Genomic DNA, 22,193 nt, shown 5'->3' on the forward strand with positions numbered 1-22,193 from the left:
CTGGAGCCTGCTTTGGATTCTGCGTCTCCCTCTCTCTCTGCCCCTAGCCCCCACTCACATTCTCTCTCTCTTAAAAATAAAATAAAAACATAAAAAAGATTAAATTTTAATATTCTTAGCCAAATGAAGAAGAAGAATGGCCAAGTCATTCTATTTGCCTGATGTTACCATACTAGTCTGTATTTAAAACTCCTAGTAAGGGGGTACCGAGGTTGCTCAGTCGGTTGAGCACCTGACTTCGGCTCAGGTCACGATCTCGCGGTCCGTGAGTTTGAGCCCCACATCGGGCTCGCTGCTGTCAGCCTGTCAGCACAGAGCCCATTCTGGATCCTCTGTCCCCCCCTCTCTGCCCCTCATCTGCTTGTGCTCTCCCAAAAACAAATAAACATTAAAAAAACAAAACAAACAAAAAACTCCTAGGATGGTTTTAAAGAGACAAAAAAATTCTTCCTACGATTAAATTCTGGGAAGAATGACATGTATGGATAACAGTTGCTTCAAACTGTCAAAAATATAAATTATCTAAACACTGAATTTTCCTGGAGCTAGGTTAACAGTCAATGCAAGATCAAGCTGCTAAATACCAAAATTCTGATGTTCTTAGTTGTCAGATTTCCAAATACTATCATACAAGCACACATTGTTTTGAAACCTGGGGAGACCTCTGATTCTGCAAAATGAGATAATTATCCTATCTCCTAAGAGATGTAGGTAATAAGAGCACAAGAGGGTAAGCCAGAAATTTCTGTAACAGAATCTTAATTTTCCTTTAGCGTCTACCTAAGTTTCCTATTAGAGACTCCAGGTCTACAAAAATAAGTACATTGTATTTCAAGGAGAAAATGACCTGTGGGACATCTGGTTAAAGAAGTTCTATATCCTGACATGAAAGAAAAGAACATAAACCTCTTTCTAGTACTGTGAAATAAATAAATGGAGTTTTCGCATTAGTGAAATAAATTTGTACCAACAGCAATCTCACTTTCACACAGCTGGCATTAGGCTAAAGTGACAAAAACTGGCGTAAGTGGCATAGCTATGTAAAGCTTCTGAGATTAAATTATTTCCAGAGCGCCTGGGTGGCTCAGTTGGTTAAGCGTCTGACTTCAGCTCAGGTCATATCTCACGGCTTGCGGGGCTCTCTGCTGTCAGCACAGAGCCCACTTTGGATCCTCTGTCCCTCTCTCTGCCCCTCCCCGACTCATGCTATCTCTCGTTCAAAAACCAATAAGCATTAAAATACATTTTTTAAATAAATTATTTCCTTACAATTCATTCAGGCTTTATTATGTGCCAACCATGTGCTAGGCTCAGTGAAAGTGTTCTTTTACATGAAAATAAAAAACTAGATTGCCAGAGCAGATGGACTTGTAGTCTACTAGGTGATATCTGCAAATGCACAACTGAAAAGCTATGGATCAGAAATTAGAACTCTCATTCCACTGCTAGTGTCAGCCAAGATGCAAAAGCTCTGAATTTCCCAAAAGCTCAGGAAAAGATTTGTGGAGGTAGTGAGTCCAGAGACAGCAAGCATGCTGACATTCACTTTGTTACATGAGATATGGGTGGAACAGAACAGCTCTCGAACAGAAAGCAGGGAGAATCAAAAGGACATAGTGTATTCAGAGAATAATATAACACTTGATTTGACTAAGAAGAGAATGCTTATTTTACATAATTTAAAAATGCAAATTTAAACGTTTAACTCTGCTTCTGGAAGCAGCCTTTATTAATACCTTCAAAGCATTAATAGCCTGATCTAGGATGAGTGAAAGATAAATCTGGTATATAAAGTCAGAGGTTTAAAATCCACTAATGCTTCAAAGTATTAAGTGATATTGAATGTTTCCAGAATCAGATTAAACTATATAATAAATAAATAGTAGTGGAAACAGGCTGTCAAAAACTTGCTTACTTTGTAAGACCTGAATTCCAGGAAAATTGAGAGGACCTTGAGAACAGGAACCAAGTTCCTGATTTCTATCTACAGGAGCTGGTTCATAGTAGGTGCTCAATTAATTTCTGCGTAATCAACCAATCAATCCTAAATAACAAAACAAGTTTTACGACAGCTTAAAACCAAAGCCAGTATAGAATTAAGAGAGGGTAAACAAACTAATGGTTCTGACATGAGTAATACAGGGGACTACTTTTTTTGAAGTCAGGAAGTAAAACTACACAAAAGCTTTTATAGTACAACTCCCTCCTTAGCCGCAAATTCTCTTCCCTCCCCTATACCGTTAACACGATTCAATCAAGTCTGACAATATAGTGAAAACCCAATGCTACAAATAGTACTGACTTGACATTAAGACATGCTTCATTACAATGGAAGAGGAATTAATTAAGGTTTGCAGGTAAAAGATAGCTACCTTCACACAGCTCTTCCAATAATGTTCTACACCAACAGTCAGTACAACTACTGGCCATGACAGCCACACTATTTTGGTCAGTAAAGTTTTATTGGAACACAGCCACGCCCATCTATTTATGCACTGTCTATGGCTGCTTTCATGCTGCAAGGGCAGAGGTGAGTGGTTGTGGCAGACATTGAAAATATTTATTTAGCCTTGGGAAAAAGGTTGCTGACCCCTGACCTATACAATTCTCTGTAAATTCATATTTTCACTTACTAAACTCTCTCCAGATTTAAAAATAAATAAAACTTATGTAATAGTCTTTGTACAATTAGGTAGTGAACAAGGCAGTGAACACTGACTTTAAAAATGAAAAACAGATAACATTTCCCCCCCCGCCCCCATCATCATTTTTGTCAAACTCCTTGCAGCAGCTGTTTTTCAAAAGAACTGACAGAATTTGCTCGCTAGGAAGACAGGTTTAGAGTGATTTTCTTCCTTTACAAAAAACAGTACCTCAGGTTTGTTTGGCTATTCAGCAGGACAGTAGGAGAACGGGCAAAAAGGTAAAACAAGGCAGCAGAGAAGAAAGGAAGAACTGCCAAATCAAAACACCAAGAAAGCAAATATCACAGTATCAAGACCTACAGAAGAAAATGTCCATTAGCATCATGACAAGGGAGGGACAAGACACTATGGCAACTTAAGCATTATAGTAGGGACCGTTTCAAAACCAGGTTCTAAATTATTTCAAGTGCACACCTGTGAAGTGCATATTTCCCATGCACCAAGTTAGGCTTGAATTTTTTCCCCTAAGTATATAATAAATTTTAAAAACTAAAACTCAGAATGTCTTAATGTAAAAAAGGTTTAAAAATAAAAAATCAGAGTTGTCCTTTGTATTTTAAAACTTAGCTGCCCTATTAATTTACAGTTGATATTCTAGTTAATAAGCACATTAATTTGGTGCTAATCATTACAATGCTTTCCCCCTCCATGAGAGATAATCATCATTCTGCAGAGTTCAAGATCCACAATTAAATTAACTGACTGAAAGGAAAAATAATAGTAAGAAATGGACTATATGCTAAAACATATTCCCAAATTAGGTTCTATTCCTTAAAAAACTACTCTTTAGGTTGTACAATCATTACTCCGTCTATTCTAAATGTCAGCAGATGGCTTACTCGGTAAGTAACCTGTTAAATAAACTTACTGATTAAAAAGCTATCCTAGCTTTCATTTACACGTGTCTCCACGGCCAGGGTCAAACTCACCGCTACATGCATCTTCATCTTCTCATTTAAGACACAAATCACCAGAGGCATTTAACAAATGCATTTACAATACAGCTCTTCAAAAATATTTACCCATTTTTACAATCGAGACAAGTAGCAAAGGCTCCAAAAAGAACATTTATTATGAAACAGAGGAAATGGAAATCTGTTCACAGGCAATAAAGCTGGAAAGTAAAGTTTGAAGAAACCATACCTATTTTTGTCTTCTACTGATGTATCTTCTGAGCTTTTGCTTTCTTCTTTAAAATACTGGCCTGAGCTAGACGGATTAGCAAAAGTAGATATGAAAGGTCCCAAAGACTGAAAAGCTGCTTGGCGAACCTAGGAAGAAAAAGAGGAGGTAAAAATAAGGGATTATTAACAATCTACTGGCCATATACTGAAGTATGGTTAAGACAGGAGTAAGGTATTCTAAACAACTCTCCCAGATTCAGAACTATAAATCGTTCTTCAGCTAGGATTTAAGATTCTTTATAAACTATTCTGTTTTTTTACTTTCAACTTTAAAATCTGGCTTGAATATTCCAATCGTTAGAATATGAATATGAGAGCCCATAGAGCATTTGCATGGGACTAAAGGAAGTACTGCAGTGTTCTCAAGGAAACCAAGATTGCCAAACAGAAAATACAGGGCAATAAAGTAAAAAAATGTGATAATCCATTTCATGTTTTCTGGTAGGAAAGACTGTAATTTGCTCACTAAAAGGAAACAAGACAGATGTGCCAAAACTACAGACTTAATCAGAAATAGAATACTATTTCACAAAAAACTGGGTACACATACTACTGTTATCCATGAATGTCCCAAGTAGGAAAACTGAAAAAAGGTTATAGAATTTTATTTATCTTATATTGTATTTCTGTATTATTTTTGCAATCAAGATCACAAAAAAAAATTGGGGGAAGAGAGGATTCATGAGAGGAAGCAGAAGGATGGACACAGTCTGACAGAGGTCACTCTGAGGGGAGAAAAACCACAAACCAATTTCTCTAAGATCCTGCCCCTGAGGCATATCAATACCAATACTTTTTCCATGGTTTAAAATGAGGATTATGTGGGGCACCTGGGTGGCTCAGTCAGTTAAACACCAGACTTCAGCTCAGGTCATGATCTCACGGTTTGTGAGTTTGAGCCCCGCATCGGGCTCTGTGCTGACAGCTCAGAGCCTAGAGCTTGCTTCGGACACTGTGTCTCCCTCTCTCTCTCTGCCCTCCCCAGCCTGCAATCTGTCTCCCTCTCAAAAAATAAATAAAACATTAAAAAAAAAGAAAAAAGAAAAAAAAAGACAGCAAAAAGCAGTGTATGTGTGAACTTACAGATTTTTTCCCCTTTGTATGGTAAATGTTACTTCCATAAAAACATAAAAGGTAACTTTTAAGACTATTTTTGCATGAGTGTAGTTTATTCTGGATACTGTTAAAACTCTGAGCTTGTCCCAAATAGGCCTAGGATTTACATATACCTCAAATGACAGATTTAAGGAATCCTTCATTTTAATATAAACACATTCCCAAATTACCAGGAAATACTGCATGTGCAAACAATGATAAAATAAAGTTTCAAAATAAAAACTTCAAATAAGCTATATAATCTTTTCTATCAAGCTCATGTAAGACATTTTTTAAAAAACATTAAAATAGTACTAAGGCTTAACAGTCTTTCCCTTTATGTAGAGTCTATTTGAATACGGAAAGGTCCTGAGATCTATTTCAGGTGTGACAACATAGGAGAGCCACTGACCAGTGAAATGGTTGAAATCGGGGGGGAAAAAAGACCTCCAAAAACCCACAATTTAACACCCCAGGACATAGTCCTAGGGGCAGGCAAACAACAAAAGAAGGAATAGCTACTCAAAAATATCTGTAAATATTCAGTAAAAAAAAAAACAAAAACAAAAACAAAAAAAAAACTGAGAGTCTGTGGTATTTGAACCAGGGAGGTAAACCACTACTCCAAACTGTGGCAGCCAGCAACACTGGGCCCCCTCTCTTCTAGCTTCTAGCCAGAGGGATTTTGAGGTTTCTCCTCCTGCCCCAGCTACCTGATGCTGAGGCCAGGTCCTGGACAAGTACAGTGGGTGCAGGGGCTCCCTTCTTCTGAACAACGCCTATGGGTAGAATGGAAGCTCTACCTTGGATCTGGCTCAGAACACTGGGCCATGAGAATACTCAGAATACGGCCCCTGCCCCAATTTATGAGTCCCCTCCTCCAGAATAGAGGAGCCAAGAGTACCTCTGGCTGCCCACCCCGAGGCAGCCACCACTCCCACTCCCACCAAAATGCGGTCATCCCAGGGTGGCTGTGGGCATGCCCAGGGCTGCGCCTCCTGGGGGGGGGGGGGGGGGGGGGAGGGAATAAGAGTCCACTAAAGCATTCCTGCCGGTCACTAAGCAGATAAGTAGCCCCAGAGAGGGGTACCAGTCCCCAAATTTGCTGTGTTACCTAAAATGACCAGTTTCAAAAATAAATAAATAAAAGGCATGAAAAGGAACAAAAAAGTATGATCCATACACTGGGGGAAAAGTTAGGGAACAGAAATTATGTGTGGGAATAGAAATTATGTGTGGGAACTGTAAGATGTTGGACTTAGAAAAAAACTTCTAAGTGACCATTATAAATTATTGACAGAACAGAATGAAAGCAGGATTAAGGAAGTAAAGCAAGGTATGAGGACAGTGTCCTATCAAATGCAGGTTCATGAAGAGAATCAGATGGAAATTCTAGAGTTGAAAAGTACAACAACTGAAATAAAAACACCACATAAACTTAAATAGATCTTAACTGGTAGAAAAAAAGAACTAGTGAACACAAGGTGCATCATTATAGATTAGGCAAGATGAAGAACAGAAAGAAGAAAATGAGGAAAAATGAACAGAATCTCAGAAAATGTGGGACATAAAGTGTACCAACATATGTACAATAGGAATACCAGAAGAGTCGGAAAAGACAGTATTTGGAGAAATGATGGCTTAAAACATCCCAAATTTATTAAAAATCAGTAACATACACATCAAAGAAGCTCAACAAAGTAGGATGAACCAATGGAGATCTATAAATACATTGCAGTAAAAATGCCAGGAGTCAAAAGCAAGAAGAAAATCTTGAAAGCAGCAAAAGGAAAGTGACATATCATTTACAAGGGAACCCCAATAAACACTAATTTCCTGGCAAAAACAGGAGAGACAGACCAGAAGGCAGTGGGGACAACACATTCAACGTGCTCAGAGAAAAACCCCGTTAGCCAAGAATCCTATACCCAACAAAGCTATCTTTCAAAAACGAAGGCAAAATAAAGATATTCCCGAATGAACAGAAATTGAGAATTTACTGCTACCATATTTACATTACGTTAAATATGAAAGGAAGCTCTTCAGGTTGAAAGCCAGTTACCCTGGATGGTAATTCAAAGAAAAAAGAATGATCTCAAATTGATAACTTAATCTTCTACCTCAAGACACTGGAAAAAGAAGAGCAAAAGCAAGCAGAAGAGAGGGCATAATAAAGATTAGAGTGGAAGTTAATGAAATAGAGGACAGAAATTTAGAGAAAATCAGTGAAGCCAAAGTTGTAAAAGGCTGAAGAAAACAGAAAAACCTTTAGCAGAAACAAAGAGACAGGACTCAAATTACTAGAGTCAAAAAGAAGGGATATTACTACTAATGTTAGAGAAATACAAAGATTATGAAGTAAGTACTATGGATCATATACCAGCAAATTAGAGCACTTACGTGAAACAGACGAATTCCTAGACAAACTATCAACTCTGACCCAAGAAGAAATCATCTGAGTAACTCTTTAACAAGTGAAAATAAACTTAATAGCCCTGTAACAAGCGAGTAGTAAAAAAAAAAAAAAAAACCCAAAATCAAAGCAAAACAAAAAAACCGCACACAAGTTAAAACTGAGATCGCATCACTTATTTCTACTCAACATTTAAAAGAGAACACCAATTCTTCGAAAATTCTCCCAAAACATAGAAGAGGAGGGAGTACTTCCTAAACTTGTTTTATGAGGCATTACTGTGTTAACAAAACAAACAAAAGAAAACAAACAAAAAGCCATCACAAGGAAGCTACAGACCATTATCTTTTACAAAACTATGAAAACCCCTAACAAAATAGTGGCAAACTGAATCCAGCAACACAGCAAGAATTATTACACTATGACCAGGTAAGACTTACTAAAAGTCGGTTAACATCTGAAAATCAATATACCACAACATATCAATAGAATGAACATGATTTACATCTGTACCGAAGTTCTGCCCAGTTTAATAAACAAAAGTAATACGGTAGTTTACTTATTGCCTATTCCTAAAAGTATTAACAATAACATACTCTGAATAAATTGTTTCTTAAATTATGAAATCAAAACCATGTTTTATGTAAAATGTATTATTTTCCAAAAATGATAATTAGACAAAGCCCTACCCAACGTGAAGGATCACTGATCAAATTAATAAACAGTGCTGACAATTTAGTCCGCCGGATCTCTTGACATGTTGCGCAGGAAACCGCCATGAAGCATTCAGCACAAGCCTTCCGGACTCCCCACACGTTGTCAGAACAAAGCTGGAAAAACCTGGGCAGCTATGCAAGGATAGGGTTTTGTTAGGCAGACAAACCAGGTTTCAGTGGTTACTTTTATTTCATTTTCTGTTTTTAAAATATTAGATTTTCCTATAACAATTTAGAAAAACCATGTAGCATTAACACTCAGTAATTTTAAATAAATCACACCTAATTCACAACAATGTTGACTATGCAAGGGCAAACCCAACAAATAAAGGTTAAATGTTATTCAAAAGCTTGTACCTAAACTGTTTTGCCTAACAGATGGCTTCAGAAGCTCTTCAAGTATGTTAACTTCTACTTTAAGCATGTATATCCCATGTACTCACCATTTAAAAATAACAAGCTGTAGGTTTAATTTGTCACTGAAATACTTGAGAGTTGCAGTCAAATTACGGACTTGTTTGAATAAAGAAAGAACTGATTTGTTTAATAGAAAATGGGAGAGGTAAAAACAAATCAATGGTTCTTACGCATCACGTACATTCGGTTTTAACAAACCATCATCTAAACGCAATTCAAGGGCCCAGATTACAGAAATTTAAACTCTCAAGGTCATATTATCTTTCTGGTTTACGTTCACGGAATTGTGTTCATAAAATGTGGGGTGAATGTATGCACTGCAAATTCACGTGTGACTCTGTACTGTATTGCTTGCTCCTTTATTTACCCCTTTATTTCTGCAATACTTACCAACATCTCCTCAGTAGCTTGCTGGCCAACCACGCTGCAAATATCTCCAAAATTGGCAGCACAGACCTGCCAACAAAAGCATCACTGACATTTCAAAATATTACAAATACACTGCTTTAAAAATAATCTTTTACGTTTCACATATCAATACAGTAACCACTAAAACCACATGTTCTTAAACAAACAAAATGCCTAAAAAATACCTTTCGAACATGAAACATTCTGCAATCACAGCACATCTCACAAAACCTAGGGAGGATAAGACGCTCTGTAATGTCCTTCCCAACCATGGGAGCCATTTTGCACATTATCTAAAATGAATAAGAACAAAAGCACACTGAAAATATCTTCAAGTTAAGACTTTTCCAGTTAAGTTTGCTAACTTGTTAAAAGTATATACTTCAGGAAATATAAAATAGGATATGGCATCACACCGCAAACATCACAAAAAACATTCATCTCATTTATCCAAGTTGAAGACAGAAAAATAGATACTACTACCAATAAAATCAATCAATAATTACTAAATGCACAGTAAACCCAGAGAGAATCTGAAAAATTTCATTTTCATCTATAGTTTCAATCTTATTAATCATTTTGCCTGATAATTTAAAAGCAGAATCCTCTACATTTTCCCAGTAAGAAAATGAGTGGTAACTGTTCAACGGGAAAGATTATCCATAAGAAGAATGTGGATTTAGTATATTTGTGCTGCTAAGACTTATTTGGAGGCAGTCATTACCTTGCAAAGTACCGTTTTAACAGAAACTTGTGCACAAGAGAACTGCCTTGGTTCCACGGAAGACAAGGACACGGTTCCAACGCACAGTTTCAGTTAACGCAGTACCAGGCAAAGTGAGAATGAACTATGTTTGAAAACCTGCCCAATGTTATTTAAATAAATCCCCCTTCCCCACTCTCCCAGTTAGTACAGAAAGAAATCTGATGGCCTATTATTATTTATCTATTACATCTACTCCTAGCCATACAAATAGGATTAGAAGTAAATGGAATAGAGATTGCAAAGAAAGAAAACTCCATTCACACACGGCAGGACTATCTAGCTAGAAAACCCCAAGGAATCTACAAAGAGGCCACCAGACAAATAAGTGTACTTAGGAAGTTTACAGCACTTATGTCAGAACATAAAAATCAAATGTATTTCTATAAATTAGCAACGAACTGAAAACATTTAACAGCAATATCACTGACAACAATGTTAAGAAACACAGTTCAACAAAATACATACGTTCTGTTTACCCAAAACTACAGAACACTAATGAGATACATAAAAGACCTAAATAAATGGAGAGACCTACATGCTCACGGATTTTTAGGTGGGCAACTATCCCTACATTGATCTACAGATTCAACACTATCCCCATCAAAATCCCAGCATCCTCAGAACTGGAGATAACATCTGAAATCTCCCAAACCCCAAAACCAGTTTTGTTTTTGACTCCCTACTATTTCTAAGCATTTTCAAATTCTAAAGATCCAAAGTTATACTGTATCACTGATGTAGCATAATTAAATTCATCAGAAAGAATTATTCCCAAGACAGAGAACAATTATTAGGACCAGGGAATGCAAAACATGCCTAAATAAACCGACCGGTAAAAGAATTCTGGGTTTCATACTACTGCTAAATACAGTCTTTTTACTACAGTTACCATGTTTCATTATTGTTAAATCCAATAAAAATAAAAGAGCAAGTTAAACTCTGCTGAGTTCCCCAAAAACTGATTTCCTTTACTGAGGAACTTGTGAAATTACGCAAAACAAAACAAAATAAAACCTATGTTTGGGATTTGACAGAGGTGCCGGTTGTACAACACTGTGGATGTACTAAATGCTAACTTAACTGTGTGCTTTAAAAAGCGGTTTTTGGGGGCACCTGGGTGGCTCAGTCAGTTAGTTAAGTGTTTGACTTCGGCTCAGGTCATGATCTCACGGTTCATGAGTTTGAGCCCCATGTCGGGCTCTGCACTGACAGCTGGGAGCCTGCGGCCTGCTTCGGATTCCATGTCTCCCCCCCCCGCCCCGCCCCCCCTCTGCCCCTCCCCCGCTTGCACTCTGTCTCTCTCTCTCTCTCAAAAATACATTAAAAAAATAAAAAATAATGGGGCGCCTGGGTGGCTCAGTCAGTTGGGCGTCCGACTTCGGCTCAGGTCACGATCTCACGGTCCGTGAGTTCGAGCCCCGCGTCAGGCTCTGGGCTGATGGCCCGGAGCCTGGAGCCTGCTTCCGGTTCTGTGTCTCCCTCTCTCTCTGCCCCTCCCCGGTTCATACTCTGTCTCTCTCTGTCTCAAAATAAAAATAAAAACGTTAAAAAAAAAAAAATTAAAAGAAAAAATAAAAATAAAAAATAAAAAAATAAAAAATAAAAGGCAGTTTTTTATTATGCGAATTTCATTTCAATTAAAATGGTATTACTGAAAAGTGCCTAAATTTATTATTCACTTATACAGTGTGTCTAAAATAATGGAATCAAGAAATTTCCAAAGGAAACGGGACTAGAGAGATGACCTAATTCATTCTTCTAATGATCCAGAAACACAATACAATTTTGGTATAATTTTTTTTATATCAACAAAAGTGCAATTATATTATTTTAGGTTTAAATAGTAAACTCTCACTACCCAAAGAGATTTGAATTTTTAGATGGACTTATTATACCTGACTTTGTTATGCACATAATGATTTAATCTGTGCATTTTTCTTATAATCACAATTTGTATCACATAGATCATAAAACTACTCACCTGACTATTCTTTTCTGAAAGACCAGACTGTCAAGGGCAGGAGGTAAGATTTTTTTTTCTTCTGTGTTTACACAGTGCTCAGAAAGTGTTCAATGGCAGCAACTAGAGTTTCACAAATGTTTCTTCACCCAACACAGGGCTGTGTTTTTGTTTTAACTACACTGATTATTTCTCCCATCTTATTTTTCCATAATAATGAATTTATAGTTACTTCTTACTCTCTTGCTGCATATCTGCTTCCTCAGAGCTCAGTGATAGAGCCCTCTAATTCACAGGTACAAAGCATAATATGGAGCCCGAAGAACATGGACCTTTTTTGTATGCCTATGTCCCTTTCTAGCCCTTTTTAATGATCTGTGGTTACTTTGATACTTAATATGTATAAACTCCATAGCACAGAATGCAGTGTAATATTTGAGCCATCATTATTTGTCAATATAGTGACTTATTTTTACCTAAACAGAAAAAAATGCCTTCTACTTACAGCCACAGCTTCTGTTTTCACATCATCGTTGCTATCTGGGGCAGTGAGCTCTATGAGGACAGGGCACACTTTGGTCTCCACATCAAATCGCTCAATTAACTCCTGCTCCAGCAGAGCCAGCAAAGCTGCCTGACTTGTTTTTCTTACCTATGAAAAAAATCAGCAGTGTTAACAAAGTACAGACACAACAAAACTCTATCACTTGATTTTCACAAAACGGAAAACTTTTCATTTCAAAGGGATCCGTAAGTGGCAAAACGTTGCAAATAAAAACTGACGGCTATGTTCTCCAACTGTTGCAAACACAGAACCCCTGCAGACTGTGATATGACAAATGGTGACTCACAAATCAGCAAACTTTCTGAGGGACACCCATGAGGGTACCGCGGGAGAATGCAGCAAATGACACTGTCTCTAATGCATTAAGGAGACTCCCTAGATTTGCAACACTCTCAATGTATTCTTGTCTAAGACAAACGGTCATCTCAAAAAATGGAATGATGAGTGGAGGAGAAAAAAAAATTCAAATGAGACCCCCTAGGGTAGGCCATTCTACATACGTCATACTACACAAATTTCCATTAAGAACACATAAATGGCCTGAATACCTGGCTATTCTGGCGGCTCAGCTTTATTTACATCTCCCGATTCCAAGGTGGCAACAGCATACTTCTGATTCAGCCCCTCCACTTAGCTATAAAAATGAATTAATCAGAATTGCCTGGCATTTTCCTGAGCAAGACTTTCAATTGGACCCAGCATGCTTCATTTCATCCAGAAGTTTTCTCAGGCATCTTCAAAGATGCTGAAGTACCCTTTCACATTCCGACTAGGAACCAGCAGAATAGAAACACTTTCTCTCAAGACATGTCTCCAGCAAAACTTTTCCCCTTTGTTGCCAGGGCCTTGGTTTTTCTCATTTCCAGTGTATATGAACAAGACACAATACTATCATACTTCCCCATGCAGCTTTAAGAAGCAGCAGAAGCAAGAAGTCCTTCCAACCAAGCCACCAGGCACCATAACTTTCCTGCTTGAAAGCCCAAAGCCAGTATTATACATAATTCTGGCAGGAGTAATCCCCTTTGTTGCTCCACCACTGGTCATGGTGATGGCAAAGACTTATATCCCCTTATTAGCTTTTGCTCAGATGGCTTATGGAGCCAGTTTCCTATCTTTCTTGGGAGGGATCAAATGGGGTTTTGCTCTGCCAGAAGATAATACAGCCAAACCAGACTTCCTCAGTTTAGCTAGTAGTACGCCTCCTCTTCTGTTTTCATGATTTGCCTTCCTTATTTCTGAAAGACTCAGTGAAGCTATAGTCACAGTAATAATAGGTTTGGGGATAGCATTACACATTGAACTTTTTCTCCTGCCACATTATCCCAACTGGTTCAAAGTCCTTAAGATAGTAGTCACTTTAGTGGCTTTGCTTTCATTTGTAATCACTTTACTAGTTAAAGATATTTATCCAGAGAAAGGACTCAAGAAGCCTGGTCAAGTAGAATAAATATAAAAACTACTTTGTAGATAACATTAGCATGTTGGCTACAAGCCTCGTAAAGTTGTGTTTTGGCATCACCTTTTTCTTCTTCTCTTGTTTAGCTTTTGTTCCCCATCAGTGGTTATTTATTCACAGATTTTTTTTTTTTCATTTCTAGAAATCTTTATTTCCTAGGAATTACTTGATAAGAGTTTGAAAATCCCTAACAATTCAGTGAAAATCATTTTCACTTTAGGTTACAGCTTTCAGTGTGTATGAATTATACATAACATTTTAATGTTTTGCTTGTTTTGAAAAACGTAAAATGAAAAAATATACATATAAAATGATAAAAATGAAAATCCTTTTTGCTAGAGCCTTATGATCATTGAAAAAAGACATGCATATTCTCCCATAAGAGGAAAACTCTGTATCCATGAGTGTCTGAAAATAATAGGTGGTTCCGTTGTGGGGTTGTCATTGCAATTGGCCCTGAGAATTGCATTTCCAAGCTCATTTTATCTGGTGTAATCTAGTTATATGAGCTGAAAGGATCTGTGGCTCTAAAAGTCAGTAGGGAGCAGTATCATAAGGGGAAAGCCATATTCAAAGAAAAGCTGGACACATTTTCCAGTTTGTATCCAATTTTTATAGACACAACCCCATCTTCAAATATCATCAGCTGGTCAAAAAAATTTTTAAATAAAGTCACAAGTATGTATAAATTAGGAAAAGTAAAGCTGGGTTACACAACTCAGAAGCTTTTTTAAAAACAGAAGCAACACCTTAGGTTCTAACTTGAAAACAGTCTCTTGAGATTGTCTTCTAAAAAAAGGAAAAACAATTTAATTGGCAGAAGACTATAAATCAGTAGGAGCACATGGGTGACTCCGTTGGTTAGGTGTCTGACTGAATCTCAGCTCAGGTCATGATCTCATGGTTTGTGAGTTCGAGCCCCACATCAGGCTCTGCTGGCAGTGCAGAGCCTGCAAGTGATTCTCCCTCTTTCTCTGCCTCTCCCCTGCTTGCTCACTCTCTCAAAATAAATCAATAAACTTAAAGAATATAAACCTGGAAAAAAAAAAAAAAGAACACATAAATGGCACTCTTACCTGATTATTCTGATCTGCGAGATATCTAACCACAATAGGTAGTAAGTATTTGGAAAAAGCATATGGGATTGAAGGCCGGTTTTCTTGACAAAACAATGCAATGTGAGGCACCTGTTCCATCAGCTCTGCTCTCACAGTTGGCTCTATTGAAATAATAGAAATATGAGCAAACACATTCTCCCACAGTAACAAAATCTATGCATGGGCTTAAGACTAGGAAAGCTCTGGACTTCCATCCTCAGCATTCAAAGGGCTTACAAAATGTTCCCTGACTCTGGGATCCTTTTCACAATCCTAGGCAGGTCAACGCACGAGTGAAAGAAGACCCGACTCCCATCCCACACTTCTATTTTCATACAACACACGGAGTATGCAATCATTTCCTATCATGACTGAATTCATCCATCACCTACGTTGTGCCACATATGCTAGGGGTTAAATATCCAATATTCACATCAACAAAATATAGATTATCTATAAACTCAACTATTTAAGAGCCTCTTAGGACAAGCCATAAGGACTGGTTCCTAATAAATTTAATCACTGCCTGGAGAATTTATAGTTAAAATTATGACTAAAATGGTAAGTGACCATTAAAGAAGACCAATACAGTTAGAGGAAAAAAAAAAAACAAAAAACAAAAAAACAAAAAACCTGAAGAGACCCAAGTAAATAGAGCACATTTAAGTGTGGTTTCAAAAGGGAAGTGTCTAAGAGTAATGGCAGAGAATCAGCTAGTTATGTGAGGAAAAAAGGGTGATTCCTATACTACACAGCTTAAACTCTAAGTGAATTAAAGTTCCAAACTTTATTATTATTTTTTTTTAAAGATCAAAAGCACTAAAAGACAACATTTTAAAAAATGTTTCACCTTGAGGCAGGAAGCCCTTCAAAGGCAAAGAAAACCCCCAAACCAACCAAGAGACCAACTAATTCCATTTTATAAAGCCTTCAATACAGACAACAGGTCCCATACTCAGTTAAAAGGCAAACCAGCCTGGGAGAAAATACACACATAACAAAGTATTAATAACTATAAACCAAGAATCCACTGTTCAAATGAATACAAGAAAGAAAATAAGGATACAGACAATTAATTCATAGAAGAAATGCAAATGACTAAGACATACATAGACATGATGGATTATCAATACAATTCACCATATTAGACCCTGTTAGAACTTTGGCACCTATTAATGATTATATTATTAAAGTTACTTTAAGGTAAATATGCATGCATGGGGCCAGAGGAAATTTCTGACTTCAACAAATAGAAATTAATGAAAGTATCAGTGGAAAATGTACTAGCATTTTACAAAGCTAAGAATCTTCTCAACAAACCAATATGTGGAATTTCTATTACATGGCTGTGCCACTTGAAGTTAGACCATAATTGAACAAAAATAGGGCTTCTGCTTTGAAAAATAAAAAATTAGTTAAAAAAAAAAAAAAAAAAAGACCTAGGCCTCTCCTTTTCCTCATTAACCCTGAATTTGCTAACTGACCTAATAATAGTTACATGTATTTTTGAAGTACATGAAGGACACAAGTTACAGTTTTAGTTGAGAATGAAATCAGTACGTTTTCTTTCAAAGCCTTCTTAGGCAACGGACCAAAACGGAGCTGCGAAATGAACCCGCTGTGAGCTGTCTGGGAGAAACCGAAGGGCTGGGGAGGGATTTCAGAGCTACTGCGATGGTTGAAGGGAGTAAAGGAGAAGGGAGTTGAGCCTAAAGTCTCTAACTTGGGGGGCTGGGCTGATCATGACATCCAAGTTAAGGACTACTGAAAAATATACAGTTGTAAAATTAATGCATATATTCCATTCTCCTAAGCAAACAAGGGGCTTAGACAGAAGACCTTTAAATCTTCTGTCTGCCTTATCCTTATCAACTTTGATCTTGACTTTTTTTTCCCTCTAAAGTATAGATTTTTATGATTTTATATAGCAAATGCTTGGTTAGACTTACTACTAACTTACTAATTTTTTTTTACCCTCATCGGTATATCTTTCATCCAACTCTTTTCTGGTTCAATTTAAAAAATCCATAAATACAGTTACACCCCAACAACATGACAAGCTTCAGAAATATGAAGAAGCTAGACACAAAAGAACATATTTAGTATGATTCCATATAAAGTTCAGAGAGGCAAACCAACCTATATACTTAGTGGTCAAGATATTGATTTCCTTGGGGAACAAGAACAGGACAGAAATGAGGGGGTGCCCTGAAATGGTTTCTGGGACGCTAGTTCTATTTCTTGAGCTGAGTACCAATTACATGGCTTCATTTTGCTTTACTTCATGGGCTGAAAATTTATAGTCCGTGACTTTTTGTAGTAAGTTTCATTCAATATTAAAGTAACAGAGTCCCTCCCAGCAAGTGTTCCTGTTGCCCATGTTTTTCACCAAGTCAGTCCACACTGGTACATTATCGTTCTAAATCACAAAAACACAAACTCTCTAGTACAGCATACAGTATAAATCCTTACAATCCAGACCCCAACTACCTTACTGAACAGCCTCATTACTTTAAACTGTAGACTCAGTAACCTACCTGTTGGGCAAATGGGCCACTATCTTGAACTCCTTAAACCTCTAAACCGGTCTTGTCTTCTCTTCTCCTGAGTATGCTCCTTCCCTTCTTTGTACTTCATCATTCTACTAAATCCAACTCAATGTCACTAACATTCTGAAGCCAGTGCTAATCCTCTCCATTATAATTTATTGTTTAGGAGTTAGCTGCATTCATCAAACTGTTAATTTGATGACAGAAATTCTTATTCACCTTAGTAACTGCTCTAGCATTTATCCTAGATTCTGGCATAGCACTGCACACTGTATTATGTTTACTGAATAAAATATATAAATGTCAATAGAGATATTTACCATGAACTTAACAACTTGAGAATATATATATTGTTTAAGTTTATTTATTGATTTTGAGAGTGAGCAAGTTGGGAAGGGGCAGAGAGACAGGGAGAGAAAGAATCCCAAGCAGGCTCCATGCTGTCAGCTCAGAGCCCGATGTGGGGCTCAAACTCACAAACTGTGAGATCATAACCTGACCTGAAACCAAGAGTCAGACACTTAACCGACTGAGCTACCCAGGCGCCCCAAGAATATATTTTTAAAATCTAGCACCTGGGTGGCTTAGTCAGTTAAGCATCTGACTTCAGCTCAGGTCATGATCTCATAGTTTGTGAGTTTTGAACCCCGCGTCGGGCTCCGTGCTGACAGCTCATAGCCTGGAGCCTGCTTCGGATTCTGTATGCGTCTCTCTGCCCCTCCCCTGCTTGCACTCCGTCCCTAAACATTAAAAAAAAAAAAAAAAATTTTTTTTTTTACATAAAGTTTACCCTTGAACAATTAGGGGGCTGAGGGACTGACGTCCTTTGTGCAGAAGATCCACATGCATCTTTTGACTCCCCAAAAACCTGACTACTAATCGCCTATTGACTGGAAGCCTTACCAATAACAAACAGTTGATTAACACATAATTTCTATATTATATATATTGAATACTGTATTCTTACAATAAAGTTAGCTAGAGAAAAGAAAATATTATTAAGAAAATCATAAGGAAAATAAACTTATAGTACTGTACTCACTGAAAAAAATCTGTAAAACTGGACCTGTACACAGTTCAAACCCATGCTGTTGAAGGGTCAACTGTATATACATATATATTAATAAAAACCAGCACTATAGGTGGCAAACAGGTAAAAGAAAATAAACAAAAATTCCTCCATAAGGAATATCTATTTCTACTAAGAAGGAAAAAACCACAATGGGATGAGCCAAAAATTTAAGTCAAATCGTTATATTTCCGACCAGTTAAAATTATAAGGAAAAATTATAATTGATGAGACTCTCCTAAAACCATTCTGGCACAAGCATACACATAAGCAAGTGCATACAAAGAACATCGTAATGAAAAAGATTAACTTACAAATATTTTTTCTACCCTATAGGAAAATAAAAATCACTTAATGCTTATGCAAATAGTAAAACATATTCCCATAAAACAAATTGCTCACCAAAAGACAGGCTCATCAAAAAATTAAAAAATGAGACTGCTGACATGACAAAGTTTGTTAGAAAGTGAAAAATAACACATTTTAATAAAGAGATAATAGGCTAAAGAAAAAAAAGTATTTACTTTTGAATCTTTCTAAAATGAAAACACGCTTATGACTTAAGATTATGTTAAAATGGTAAATTGCATGTTATACATATTTCACAAGAAAAAATATTTTAAAGAAACTTAATATAACCATATTCCAAGCCTCAAATCAGGTTTACCTCTTTCTTAAGCAGACCGTTCTAGCTTTGCTTTGGAGACAAAAACCTTTAGCTTTACCATGTGTGACTGACATTTTTTTTTGCAAGTGAGAAAGCATACAAAAAGGAAGCATTTTATATTTGCCTCAAAAAGTTTACAGCCCACTCTGTCCCTTTTTAAAACTTATTCAAAATTATTTTTACGTTTTTAGTAATCCTACGATTAACATACATGATGCAAAACAGTATTTTTAGATTTTTCTGATGAGAAATTTCCAAAATTAAACTAAACAGAGACCAACTATAAAATGTATGAATCTTAGGAACAGGATTTTCTTGTTACTGACACATTTGGGAATTTACTTAGGAAATCTTTTAAAGAAGTCTCATATCACACTAAGTTTTTTCAATAGTTTTTAAAAACTCAAATTTGGTAAAAGAAACCTTTCGCTGCATTAAAAATATACCTGAATCGTCAGCTAATCTGCTAATTCTTTCCAAAACAGCAATGCAATCTCTTTCATCATCACAGACTTCCCTCAACGTGTCCAGCAAACTCCGGGCCACCATTTGTCTAACAGAAAAAGAAAATAATATAGCATTTAGTGGAATTTTAGAATTTCAAAGTGTAGAATCTATATAGTTATAAAGAAAATTTTTTATATATTTTATAACATAAATGAAGTCACTGATTTCCTAAGTGACAAATGCCACTATGGATTTTATTTTACCAAGATGAGAGAGAATAGTTACCAAAATATTTTTCATCTTTAACTGATGTAACAAATTTCTAAGGTCACTGAAAATTCTATAAAATTTCAAGCGTGATCTTCAGTTATCAAATAATGGGAAAATACACACACTCTTCATTATACAGATGACCTTCACAAATTTTTACTAAATGAGTTTTACACATCTATGCTCAAAAATTTAAGCAAAGACTTATCAGAAAAGTCTGATACAGGTGATCTGGGGACCACCATTGGAGAAACAATGCATTAGGAAGTGTGTCCCAATCCCCTTGAACATCACCTGGCACACAGTAGGTATACAACATCACCTGCTCAAAGAATATACTCCCCTCAGTAATCGCTTTACACAATCATCAAAATTATGCCTAATAGCAAAAAAGTAATGGTATTTTTTTGTTTTGGCCAAAAAGCAAAGAAAGAGTGCCACATGGTCACTAGGATTAAAGAGTAAACAATTATAAAAAAGGCCATGGCTGTGATTATTAATAAAACGTGGTGACTGAGACTGCACGTTAACAATACTTTAAACTAAAAAACTGTATGTATTTTCCTTACTGAAATTAATGTAGTAAAACCCTCCTTCCACTTCCATAATGAAAAGAATATGCATGTACCTGTTAAATACGTTCTCACTTGCAGCATACTTGTCCAGTCTCCCCAGCGGCGTCAACATTTCATCTTGTGAGACAAAGTCCAGGGCTGAAGGTATAATAATCACATCAGACTCTGAGCTGTAGTCATCCACACCAACTATCAGAGACATCAGAAATACTCCTTATAACACTTTGAAACTAAAAAGTATCCCTTGCCTGTCTGAAGCAGCTGAAATAAAACTGCCTTTAATGTTTCTGGAGTGGTATAAAGGGTCACAAGTGACTCTTACATCAACTCAGAAGCCATGAATAACTGAAGGATGCTTCCTCTCCTTTTCCTACAGATAGGTCTAGTTGTCTCCAGAAACATGGCGGTCAGAGGCTTCAGAAACGGCATGGGGTGATAACTGAGAACTCACATGTTCAATCAGAACACTAACAACTTGTAAATAAATAAAATGTCAAACACGGATACTCTTAATTCTGTAATGCAGTCAGAGAAAAATTCCCCTTATAAACAAAGATAAGAATTACAGCAGACTTCTTATCACAATAAAAGCCAGGAGACAGTAATCTTTAAAGTGCTAAAAGAGGAAGAAGAAAAAAAAGTCTAACTAAAACTCTATACCCAGTAAATAAGCATCTTTAAAATATCTTTGAAATTCGTATCTTTCAAATACAAAGGTAAAATAGACCTTTTCATACACACAAAAGCTGACAGACATCATCACCGGCAAACCTGCACTATAAGAAATATTAAAGTAAGTCCTTCAAGCAAAAGAAAATTGTACCAATTGGAAATCCAGACCTACACAAAGGACTAAAGAGCGCCAGAAATGGTAAATAGGTGGGTAAATACAAAAAGACTTTTCATATTTAAAAATCTCTTTGAAAGATAACTGTTTAAAGTAAAAATATGTGTTGCAAAATAAAAAGATAAAAAACGTACTGTGGGGACTCTTAACTATAGAGAACAAACAATAGTTACCAGAGGGTAGGGGGTGGGGGGATGGGTGGGATGGGTGAAATGAGTGATGGGGATTAAGAAGTGTACTTGTGGTGAGCACTGAGTAATGTACAGAATTGCTGAATCATTATATTGTACACCTGAAACTAATTTGACACTGTATGCTAACCAGAATTTAAATAAAAGCTTTTAAAAAGTACTGTGGGATTTCTAACACATATAGAAGTAAAACGTATGACTATAATAGCACAAAGGCAGGAAAGAGGCAAAGTCCACCTTCCTAACATTCTTACACTGTATATGAAGAGAGATGTATTATTTGAAGCCAGACAGTAGTAAATTAAAGATGTATACTAATTATAAACTCTACAGCAACCATTAAACATCAAAAACAACCCCACCAAAAGTTATATAGCTAGTAAGCCAATAAACGCCATAAAATGGAATCATAAAAAACACTCAATCCAAAAGGCAGAAAAAGAGGATAAAAGAAGAGATAGGACAAACAGATGACAAATAGCAAGATGAGAGATTTAAATCCAACCATGTCAATTATCACGCTGAACACAAATAGTCTCAATAACCCAACTGAAAGGCAGAGAGTTTCCAAACGGATTAAAAATAACACCTAACATGGAAATAATTGCTTACATAGTGCAGGAAAGTTTTATACAGGTTGTGCTGATCTACAACTCACAGCAAAGGACCTTATTTATTTTGAATCAGAAAGTTGTAAAAACTGCTCAGACGTTCTCACTTGGCCTCTGTTTTCTCCTTTCTCACACACGTCTGTTGAGCTGGCATGGCCTCAAAAACGCCTTTATGCAGGCTC

At 36.6% G+C, this 22,193-nt stretch overlaps 2 protein-coding genes across 6 annotated transcripts in view; one reads left to right on the plus strand and one right to left on the minus strand.

Annotated features, from left to right (window-relative positions):
- Nucleotides 1-22,193, minus strand: part of PPP4R1 (protein phosphatase 4 regulatory subunit 1) — a 66,299-nt gene that overhangs the window by 25,678 nt on the left and 18,428 nt on the right. For 3 of the 5 annotated variants that reach the window (XM_058692704.1, XM_058692703.1, XM_058692705.1), the window contains 8 exons: nt 20,416-20,500; nt 19,517-19,623; nt 14,765-14,907; nt 12,170-12,316; nt 9,124-9,231; nt 8,921-8,986; nt 8,087-8,245; nt 3,849-3,976 (listed from right to left, as the gene is read on the minus strand). In XM_058692704.1, coding sequence (XP_058548687.1) covers nt 3,849-3,976; nt 8,087-8,245; nt 8,921-8,986; nt 9,124-9,231; nt 12,170-12,316; nt 14,765-14,907; nt 19,517-19,623; nt 20,416-20,474 — 917 coding nt within the window. In that variant the 5' untranslated portion in view covers nt 20,475-20,500. Of the gene's footprint in view, nt 1-3,848; nt 3,977-8,086; nt 8,246-8,920; nt 8,987-9,123; nt 9,232-12,169; nt 12,317-14,764; nt 14,908-19,516; nt 19,624-20,415; nt 20,552-22,193 lie in introns of all 5 variants that reach the window. The other 2 variants (XM_058692702.1, XM_058692706.1) reach the window with 1 other exon arrangement.
- On the plus strand, nt 12,775-13,874 carry LOC131490392 (transmembrane protein 69-like). Its single transcript, XM_058692709.1, is given in 1 exon segment — nt 12,775-13,874. A coding segment is annotated over 1 exon segment (750 nt). The 5' UTR covers nt 12,775-12,929; the 3' UTR covers nt 13,680-13,874.

This window comes from Neofelis nebulosa, chromosome 11 (assembly GCF_028018385.1).
Source record: "Neofelis nebulosa isolate mNeoNeb1 chromosome 11, mNeoNeb1.pri, whole genome shotgun sequence".
NCBI classification, from domain to species: Eukaryota; Metazoa; Chordata; class Mammalia; order Carnivora; family Felidae; genus Neofelis; species Neofelis nebulosa.